The following is an 11,015-nucleotide window of genomic DNA, read 5'->3' as shown; positions in this document are numbered from 1 at the left end:
TTTCTTTTCTTTTTATTTTTAGAACAACTCAGCAAAATAAAATTCCCCGCTTATTGTTAGACCACATTGTTTCTCACATACATAAAACAGGCCGAAAAAATAAACAGCAACTTCACAGACAAAAAAGGAAAAAAAAAGAACCTTTTATCTTTGCCTTGTTAACCACCTCATACAAACCACTACTTATAGTACAGCTAAGTACATACACAAAAAAGTTACTGGAATGCTAGGAATAAGATTGGGTTTTTTGTTGTTGTTGTTGTTGTTGCTTTTTTTTTTTTTTTTAACAAGGTTTTTATTTCTCCTTTGAGATTATAATGAACATGGTCACACCAAGTAAAGTCAGAAGTAGCACAGAACTGTGTCATCTGAGATCATTAAAAATGACTGACCCCTAACAATATTACAAAAATATAAAATGTAAATAAAAAATACAAACAAATTTTCCTTTTTTAAAGTACTTTTAAGAAAAAACAGCAGGCCTTGGAAGTTTTGATTCTTTTTTTTCCTCCCCTGTTGCAAATGTTGTCGTGATTTGGTTGGGTGGTGGAGAGCGCGTGTCATCTGCGGGTGGCACTGCCCGCGGGGGGTGGGCTGGCGCGCCTCTCTGCTCCAAGGTGACCTGGTATAGAGTCTGAGACGGGAAGTGGAGGGTGACTAGGTCACGGCGGCCTTTTAGGTTTAGTTTAACTTTTCCTTTTTTGCTGTCCAGTTAGCCTCATCGGTCTTCTGCTTCTTGGTATCAACATCATCATCCTCGTCATCTTCGGCTGCCGTTTGCCGTAGCTGCCTCAGCCTCCTCATCTTCGTCTCCATCCTCTTCCTCACCATCACCTTCCTCCTCCTCCTCCTCTTCCTCACCACCCTCTTCCTCTTCTACCTCATTGTCAGTCTCCTGCTCCCCATTTTCCTCATTAGCATTCCCATTAGCAGGGGCATCTCGTTCATTCTCTGCCTCCTCCACAGCTTCCTTCTTCTCCTTTAAGTCCTGGTGGTGATCTCGGAGCTAGTGTCCACGGCCGCGTCTGACACGGGCACGCCGGTGAGCCCATGCAGTGTGTTAAGGAGGGAACGAGTTCAGGGACTCTGGCGATAAAGCTGCTGGAGTCCACGGCAGCGAGGTAGTTGCAGCGAGCAAGGAGCTGGACCCAGGAACAATGCAAAGATGGCTTTTCAGAGCAGCCAGTGGGCTTCTTTATTTTTTCTTATTTTGGACTAGATTCTGCACATCAAAGAAACATTCAAAGTTTGACTTTGTGATTCTGGCCGATTTCACTTAGCATGATAGCCTGCAGTTCCAGCCATTTACTAGCAAATGCTACAATTTCATTTTTTATGACTGAGTAACACTCCATTGTGTACATATACACACATTTTCTTTATTCATTCATCTTTGGACAGGCACCTATGCTGGTTCCATAGCTTATTTATTATAGATTGTGGTCCTGTAAACATTAATGTGCTGTATTACTATAATATGCTGATTTTAGGTCAATGGTAAAGCATATTATTCAACAAATGACACTGGGAAAATGGACAGCAACTCCTCCCCCCCAAAAAAATAAAACAATAATTTGGACTCCTCCTCACACCATACATAAAAAGATTAATTCAAAATGGTTCAAAGATTTAAATGTAAGATCTTAAATTTTAAAATTCTCAGAAGATAATACTTGTAAATCTATGTGGCCTTGAATTAGGCAAATGTTTCTTAGATATGAGACTAACAGAGCAGCAACAAAAGAAAAACAGACACATTAAACTTCATTAAATTTAAAAGATTGTCCTTCAAAGGACACAGGAAAGTGAACATACATTTTATAAAATGTGAGGAAACATTTGCAAATCATAAAGCTAAAAAAAATTTTAACATATACTTCATTATACTTTATATATGCTTTATATACTTTATATGTTCCAGAAACAAGTTTCTTATCAGGTTTATGATAAATTTCTTTCAACATTTACAACTTAAAAATAAAAACACAAATTACCCAATTAAAATGATTAAGAAACTTCAATAGCTATTTTCTGAAAAGTGTTACAAAAGACCACAAAAACACATGAAAGGTGCTCAGCCTTATTAGTCATTACTGAAACAAAAGTCAAAACCACAATGGGATGCCATTTCTCACCCACTAGAATGACTGTACTCAGACAAATGGAAATAACAAGTGCCATTGAGAATGTAGAGAAACCGAACACCTCCTGGACACTTGATGGAAACAAAAATGGTACAGATCCTTTGGAACACAGTTTAAGTGGTGCTAAAAATAATAGTTAATATAGTTAACATAGTTAACATCAATTCTACTCCTAAGTATACATCCCAGAGAAGGTAAACATATGTCTATATGGATGTTAATAGCAGCATTGTGTGTAATAGTCAAAGAGGAGAAAGTACCCAGTATCTATTAATGGATAATGAATAGACCAAATTAAGAGTATTTCTATACAGTGGAATATAAGTTACTATAAAAAGGATAAGTATGATATATGTTACATTTAATAACCTTAATATATGCTAGTTTGAAAGAATCCAGGCAAATCAGGCCACATGTTACACAATTCCCTTTATATGAAACACCCAGAAAAGACAAATCCATGGACACCCAAAGCAGATTAGTAAGTTTTAGGAGGTAGAGGAAGAAGGCATATGCACAGATTGCTTAATGGACACAAGGTGTTCTGGGGTAAAATTGTTCTTGAAACCAGAGAGATGGTTGTTTAAACATCTGATGTGCTAAATGCCACTGAATTACGTGCTTCAAAATGGTTGTTATATGAATTTTGCCTCAATAAAAATCACACATGCATTTCATAAACAACAAAATTTTATTAAGCACTTAATATTTGTCACATTGTATCATGCTGTTAGACTCTGTAGATAGGACAATGAATAAAAGTACCTCTTAAGAGCAGCAGTATAAGAAATGACAAACAGAAAGTACAACACTGATAAGCCTTGATATTTTTATTCTAAATAAAGCCAACCAGATACAAAAATCCACATTATATGAAACATCCCAAATAGGCAACCCCATATGAAAGAAAATTGACTAATGGTACCAGGGGCTGGGGGAACAGGAGAATGGGACAAGACTGTTAATAGGGGAGAAGGTTCTTTTTTAATTGATAAACTATTCTGAATTATTTATGCTGCTTGTAAGTATACCTACTGAATTGCACATTATTAAGAGATAATTTTCTTCATTGGTATAGATGTATATATATAATATATGTCTATATATATAATGATTAAATTATGATAAAGCATATCCATCCTCTGAAGCATTGTTATATGTGGTGAACATTCCATTTTCACTTCTAGCTCTTTAAATAAACAATATGGTTACTCTATTGTAATACAATGCCAGAATTTTTTTACTCCAGATATCTGCTTGTAACTTTGTACCTTTTGACCAACCTCTCTAGATCCTCCCACTCCACCTACCCTTCCTGTGACTCTGTTAAATCACTATTGTCTTCACTATTTCTAGGAGATCAACATGTTTAGATTCCACACCTGAGTGAAATCATGGGTTCTATTTGCTGTGTCTGACTTATTTAACTTCATATAATGTTCTCTAATTTCAACTACATTGTTTCAAATTTACCAGATTTTATCTTTTTAAGTGGTGAATGCTATTTCATCATATATATGCACCACAGTTTATTCATTAGTCTGTTGATGGAGAGATGTTGGTTTTGTATCTTGGGTACTGTGAACAGTGCTGCAATGAACATGGGAGTGCAGTTATTTACTTTCTGTTTTGTTTGTTTTTTTTGAGTGCAGTTATTTCTTTAATCGTACTGATTTCATTTCCTTTGGGTATAGCTAGTGGGACTAGTGGGTCATTTGGTAGTTCTATTAATTTTTGAGGAACCTTCATACTCTTTTGCATTATAGCTATACCAATTAACATTCCCACAACAATGCATTAGTGTTACCTTCCCTCCATAATCCTTGATATCACTTGTCATTTTTGTCTTTTTAATATTCAGCCACTCTTACAGGAGTAAGGTGATATTTCATTGTGCTTTTGATTTTAATTTTCCTGACAATTAGTTGAGGTTGAGCAGTTTTCCGTGCACCTATTAGCCACTTGCCTGTCTTTTTTAACACTAGAATAATTTTAATGTCAAGTAGAATATATGCTCAGGAAACCATGGAATTCTAATAGTAAGTCATGGTTATTTCAATATAATATAATTTATTTTCACTTATGAAGTCACAGACCACTAAGAAATGGGTGAGGTCATTTAAATAGTAATAACAATATCAAAAATTATAATTATAACCAGGATGATGTGTACTGGATAGAATGGATATGAGGATACTAATGTTTCAACTATACGATGTAATTATAATTCTTTAATGGAGCCTATAATTATGGTTAAATAATGTCTGCCCATTTTATAATTTTAGTCTAAACTTTCAAAAGTGTTTTAATTATTGCTCACATAATATTATAAGTATGAGAGGTTATATTACTCATCACACAGAAGTTAAACAATTATACACCATGGTGAAAATGTACACTTGCAAAACAAAATTTCAAAGACCATCTGTTTAGCAAATCAAATGAGGGAAAAAAGAAAGTTAAAAACAAAAACATTTGAACGTAAGAAACTGAGGAAAATCATGAGCAAAATTAAAGATAATTTTACTATTTTAACAATGTAGGATAAAATATACATATGTGTGACTATGCATTCTGGTGGTATGTGAAGACATATAAGCCAAAGACTAATATATAAGAGAGCATCCAGAACTTCAGATTTGTGTACACTTTTTTTTCAAATTCCAACTTCTTTTTCTTCTTTCTACACAAAATAAGTTTTTATTAGTCAAGTTTTATCAACATTAAAACGTAAATTCAAATCAGAACATAGTTCATTATGTTACATATAATCTAAATTAAATAAACTAATTTTCAACAATGACACATTGTCATCTTTACTTACACAAAAACACTTTAACTTTGAATTGTTACAGTTTTCAAGCTTGTTTTTTCTATTGTTTCTTCTTAGTTATACATGACAGTAGAATCCATTTTGATATAATATGCAAGCATGGAATATCAGCTTATTCTAGTTAGGACCATATTCTGTGGATGTACATTTACCTGTTTTAAATTAGGTTATTATTATTTATTTATTTATTTATTTGCTATTGAGTTGTGAGTTCTTTATACATTATGGATATTAACCCTTTATCAGAGGTATAGTTGACAGCTTTCTATAATTCAGTAGATTCTCTTTTATCTCTCTTATCTCGGTTGGTTCCTGTGCTGTACCGAAGCATTTTGGTTTGATTTAACCCACTTGTCCGTTTTTTGCTTTTGTTGCCTGTACTTTTGGGGTCTTATTCCAAACTTTCTTGCCTATTCTAATATCTTGAAGCATTTTTCTTATGTTTTTTTCAAGTAGCTTTATACTGTCTACTTAAGTCTTTAAAGTAAATATTTGTTTATTGTAAGACATAGGGGTCTACTTTCATTCTTGTGCATGTGGATGACCAATTTTCCCAGCATTATTTGTTGTAGAGACTGACCTTTTTCCAATGTGTGTTCTTGTCACTTTGGTTAAAAATCAATTAGTATCAGATGAGTTGATTTATTTCTTGGATCTCTATTGTATTCCATTGGTCTAAGTGTCTGATTTTATGCAACCACCATGCTGTTTGCTTATCATAACATGTAGTTTATTTTGAAATCGGTTAATGTGATGTCTCCAGTTTTGTTCTCTTTGTGCTTGAGATTGCTTTGACTACCCAGGACTTTTGTGGGTCCACATGAATTTCAGGATTTTTTTCTATCATGTGGAAGAATGTCATTGCTTTGATATGGATTGCATTGAATTTATAGATGGCTTTGGGTATTATGAACATTTTAACAATACTAATTTGTCTAATCCATGAATGTAGAATATTTTTCCACTTATTTATATCCTCTTCAATTTTTTTCATCAATGTTTTATAGTTTCTGTTGTGGAAATCTTTCACCTCTTTGATTAAATTTATTCCTAATTATTGATGTACTTCATTTTAAGCCATTCTGAGAAAGGTAATTATAAGCATAACAAGTACATTTCCCCTTTTTTGTGAGGTCACAAGTGATATCAAATTATGATTGATAGTATCTTTAACATAGAATTAGCTAGGGATATTTTTCTCAATAAAATGTTTTCCCTGATATCAGGGTTGATCCTTCACTGGGTACCTTCAATGGTAGATAGTGACCACTCTGGATACATAGGTTCAATTATTGGATCTGATCTTAATATTTCTATTTGTTTTGTTCACTCTTCAATCATAGATAATATATAGTATACTTTATATATAATATATATTATCTCAAGATAATATATAGTATACTTTATTACTTTAAGCATAGTAAACTATCAAATATTAAAACCTTGGGGAGACTTATATTCTTCTCAGTAATTTGGTGACAATGTCTTGGCTTGATTTATTTCTATACTTGCTGAATCTCAACCACTTCAATATAGTTTTTCAGTAGTAAGTCTCCAAGTGGGACATTATTTACATTTTCCTGTAGCATCTTGATTCTATTCCTGTGAGGAATTTTATTTTTATAAACAGACAAGTAAAAATTGCCCATACTTAATATAACATGATGTTCTGTTCCATGTACCTGTGACTTTTTCCACATGGACTCTAGAGACTGACTGGCTCAATGTCTTCATTTTATGGGTAAGATAAATCGCTTGAGAAGATGAAGACTTTAGAACCCAGGGTTTGTCTAGGGGAAAATGATTCAGAGTCTACTGTTGGTTCTTTGTATTCTGTTCCCACTGCCAGTTGTTTAGGCCACCAATTTCTCTCTCCTAATTTGTGATTTGTAGCTTCTGTGCCCACAGTCAAGTCTCTACCTACTTTACTTCCCTGATCTTGAAAAGATCTCTTTCATACAATTTCCACCACTAGGCAATATAAAATTGATCTGATCATGACACATATCTGATTTTTCAAAGCTATTTCTATAATTTTCCATTTGCAATAACATTAACTCTGTACTTTTAATATGAACTTCAAGGTCAAGGATGATGAAATCATGATGCAGGAAGAATTCTATAAAATTTTATTTGTGATTACCTAATATCAGATATTGGGTTAAGAAAAAAAATAGCAATGCTAATTTTTTTAGAGCAATTTAATCTGAGATAAGGCACACACATTTTTGTCCTGCAATTTAGAACTAAAAGCATACATAGATAAATCACTTAATGGAAATGTTGGTGTGAAAGGAGGATAGCAATAAAAAAAAAAAAACTTTGTAGTTCAAAACACAAATCCACCAGGAAAGAATTTTTAATTATTTTAAAATGTTAAATTATTTTCAGTAGTAATACAAAGCAGCTAAGCAAATAATTGAGATTTTTAAAAATTTATTTATTTTGATGCATTGTAAACAAATGGGGTATAACTTGTTTCTCTGGTTGTACATGAAATGCACATAGGGTAATGATGTTTGTCTCGTTCTGTTATTTTTTCTTCCCCCCACCCCTCTTTTTCCTCTACACAATCCATCCTTCCTCCATTCTTGCCTCCCTCCCACCCCCATTATGTATCATCATCCACTTATCAGAGAGATCATTTGGCCTTTGGTGTTTTGGGGATTGGCTTATCTCACTTAGCATGATATTCTCCAACTGCATCCATTTACCTGAAAATGCCATAATTTTATTCTTTCTTATGGTTGAGTAATATTCCATTGTGTATATGTACACAGTTTCTTTATCCATTCATCAATTGAAGGGTATCTAGGTTGGTTCTACAATCTGGCTATTGTGAATTGAGCAGCTATGAACACTGATGTGGCTGCATCACTGTAGTATGCTGATTTTAAGTCCTTTGGGTATATGCAAAGGAGTGGGATAGGTGGGTCAAATGGTGGTTCCATTCCAAGTTTTCTAAGGAGTCTCCATACTGCTTTCCAGAGTGGCTGCACTAATTTGCAGCCCCACCAGCAATGTATGAATGTAACTTTTTTCCCACATCCTCGCCAACACCTATTGTTGCTTGTATTCTTGATAATAACCATTCTAACTGGGGTGAGATGGAATCTTAGTTAAATAATGTTTAACTATTTTCATTAGTAATACAAAGTACTTAAGCATATAATTGAGATTTTATCTCCTTGATTCTTTGGAAAAAATCATGTGAATGTGGAATAAATGCTCCCTTCCTATGATGCACACACACCTTCCATAGTAATTGTTTTAGGATAGTAATCATAATCAAACATAGCTCTGAAGTACTGCAGTTAGAATAAATAATTTTAGAAAAATAAGAATATTCTCAACTTTGGTTTGCCATGACTATTTCTTCTCATTAGAGGTTGGGCTAAGTCCCCAAAATAGTTTTCTTTCTTTACAGCATGGGAATAATGCATACATGTGTAGCTGAGTGAAGGGTCAATAACATTAACAAGCAGCACATCTGTTGACATACATATGTATCCCCAGGTGTGGGGTACTATGGCCTTCTTGGGCTAGGTATAGAAGGTATGTGGCCTGAGCATTGGCACAATTTTCATCGTAACTACAACTCAATACATAATCTCTTTATCACTTGAATTATTCTAGTGCCATTTGGTATACATAATTATTAGTCTTGTTGAAACATGTTTGTGACTACAGATAAGTGAAATAAAAACATAAAATTAATATATTTTGGTTTTTTCAAGCACATGGTTTATATCAGAGGGACAAGCAAAAATTCAGTAAAAGGTTTTGCAATTAGAGTCTGTTATTGTCAATATGTGGAATATTGAGGGAGAAGATATGTAAGTACCACAAAGAAAATATACCCATGAGAAAATAGAGATTGCCATTTCCTGGGGTTTTGCATATATAGGTTAAAGTGAAGAAAATTGGTTTCATATTTTAAAAATTAATTTAATTTTATTGGTGTATTATAATTATATACAATAGATTCATCAAGCCATAGTTATACAAATGGTTCTCTGTTACCTTGACTCAGAAGCCATGTGATTTTCTTCTTATTTTGATATTTTCATTCTGCTTATAGTCTCCCTCAGAGCCTGGTGGACCTGCTTGTTGCGCAGGGTATAGATGACAGGGTTCAGCAGCGGAGTCACCACTGTGTTCACAAGAGCAGCCTCTCTGTTGGAGTCCAGCCTGCTCGCTTGCTTTGGTTTCACATATATGAAGACACAGCTGCCATACATCAGAGAGAGGATGATGAGATGAGATGAGCAGGTGGAGAAAGCTCTCTGTCGCTCCTTGGCTGATGGGAGATGCACAACTGTGACCACTATGTTGCTGTATGCAATGATGGTTATGATGAGGGATGTGAAAAGGATAAACAAAGCCAGACCAAAGGCCAGCATTTCAATAGATCTGGTATCAGAATAGGAGAGATGAATCAGCGGGCCGAGATCACAGAAAAAGTGAGGGATGACCTGTGGACCACAGAAGGACAGCTGGGAAACCTTTACCACCAGAGCAGTGATGAGAGTGAAGCCCGTAACAATGCAGGCAGTGACAAGGAGAAAGCAAGTCTTCAGGCTCATGATGGTGGTGTAATGTAGAGGTTTGCAAACGGCCACATACTGGTCCAGGGACATCACAGTTATGAGAAGGAAACCTGAGGCTCCCAGAAATACAAAGACAAAGGCTTGTGTAAAACAGGCAGGAAAGGAAATTGTTTGCCTGCCTAAAAGAAAGATAACCAGCAACTTAGGAATAACAGCACTTATGAAGCAACATTCAAAGAAAGAAAAAATGCTGAGGAAAAAGTACATGGGTGTCTGGAGTCGGGTACTGACACAAGTGATGGTGACTATGACTGCATTTCCTGTAATGGAGGCCAGGTATGCCAGCAGGTGCACTGAGAAGAGAACTTCCCCCAGGTGCTGGACAGCAGGAAACCCCTCCAGGATGAATTCCTGGACAGTTGTGCCATTCCCCATTTTGGTGGGCTTCTCTACCACCAGTCTATAATAAAGCAGTTACAGACAGCAAGGAGCTTCTGAGGGAGCATAAGACCCATCATTCAACTGCCTGAGAAGAAGCCTGGGTAGAACAAAAATGTGGGTCAGTGGATTGACATTTGAATAATAAGGACATGAGTTCAACACTAGCTCTATTCCCAGAGAGCTGGGTCATCTTTGGAAAGTTAATGAACCTTTGCGAACTTCACCTTCAACCTCTATAAAATTAACATAATGGCAGAATCTACCTGTTCAGGTTCCTATGAGAACTAAATAATATAAAGCAAGTCAATCACTTGGCATGTGATATCCATATTACTTGTGTGTTCCTCAAAGTCTAACTAATATTATGATCATTAGATTATTATTCTTTAGTCTAAATCATCATCATCCCAAGTTGAGGACATTGCTAATTGTTAGTACTATGCTGTTCAAAAAGTTCAGTATTTCTATTACTCTCCACAATAATGAGTGTTAGGTTTACCTGCCATGTCTGCTTCTACAGAAGGAGAAATAGAGACTAAGGGAGTTCTAGAGAGATTAGGTCACAGAGCAAGGACAAGCACAGCTATGACTTTAGCTAGGCCTGCCCAAAGCCATAGTCCCAAATGCTGAGCAAAATATTTGTAACAGGACCAAATATATTGTTCATAATCTCTCAAACTTAAATGACAGATAAGCTACATTCATCTTACTTCTCTCCATCCTTCAGTTACTAGTTTTGGTAAATTATGACCCTAAGGAACAATATGGATTTTAGAGATCTATTGTAGCACAGGTATGTTATAGAAGCAAACTAAGATGAACAGAAAAATTGGGGTTGCTCAATGATGTGGTTTAAGCTGTAAATCTAGGATTACCTTGTTTTTTCGAGGTTCCATGCTGGCATGTTAGAGGCAGGGAGTGAAAGTGTTCACAGGATTAGCCTACTTAGGGAGGACATTCAAGGAATAAGGCACCTTCCTCCTCACTCTTACATCAATGTGAGCCTCTTTCTCTTTTCAGTTCCCTCACTAAATCAATTGGGTAGCA

The 11,015-nt window shown here is 35.1% G+C and overlaps 1 protein-coding gene across 1 annotated transcript; it reads right to left on the bottom strand.

The window, feature by feature from the left end:
- Window positions 1–1,404: 1,404 nt before the first annotated feature.
- LOC124984571 (olfactory receptor 49-like) lies at window positions 1,405–10,004 on the bottom strand. The gene is made up of 2 exons (XM_047552358.1): window positions 9,001–10,004; window positions 1,405–1,445 (listed from the first exon to the last, which is right to left on the bottom strand). The coding sequence occupies exon 1, from the start codon at window positions 9,960–9,962 to the stop codon at window positions 9,030–9,032; it is 933 nt and encodes a 310-aa protein (XP_047408314.1). The 5' UTR covers window positions 9,963–10,004; the 3' UTR covers window positions 1,405–1,445; window positions 9,001–9,029.
- Window positions 10,005–11,015: the final 1,011 nt, after the last annotated feature.

Source organism: Sciurus carolinensis, chromosome 5 (assembly GCF_902686445.1).
Source record: "Sciurus carolinensis chromosome 5, mSciCar1.2, whole genome shotgun sequence".
Classification (NCBI taxonomy): domain Eukaryota; kingdom Metazoa; phylum Chordata; class Mammalia; order Rodentia; family Sciuridae; genus Sciurus; species Sciurus carolinensis.
Note: the sequence above shows the minus strand (reverse complement) of the source record. Positions and strands in the feature narration are given on the sequence as shown.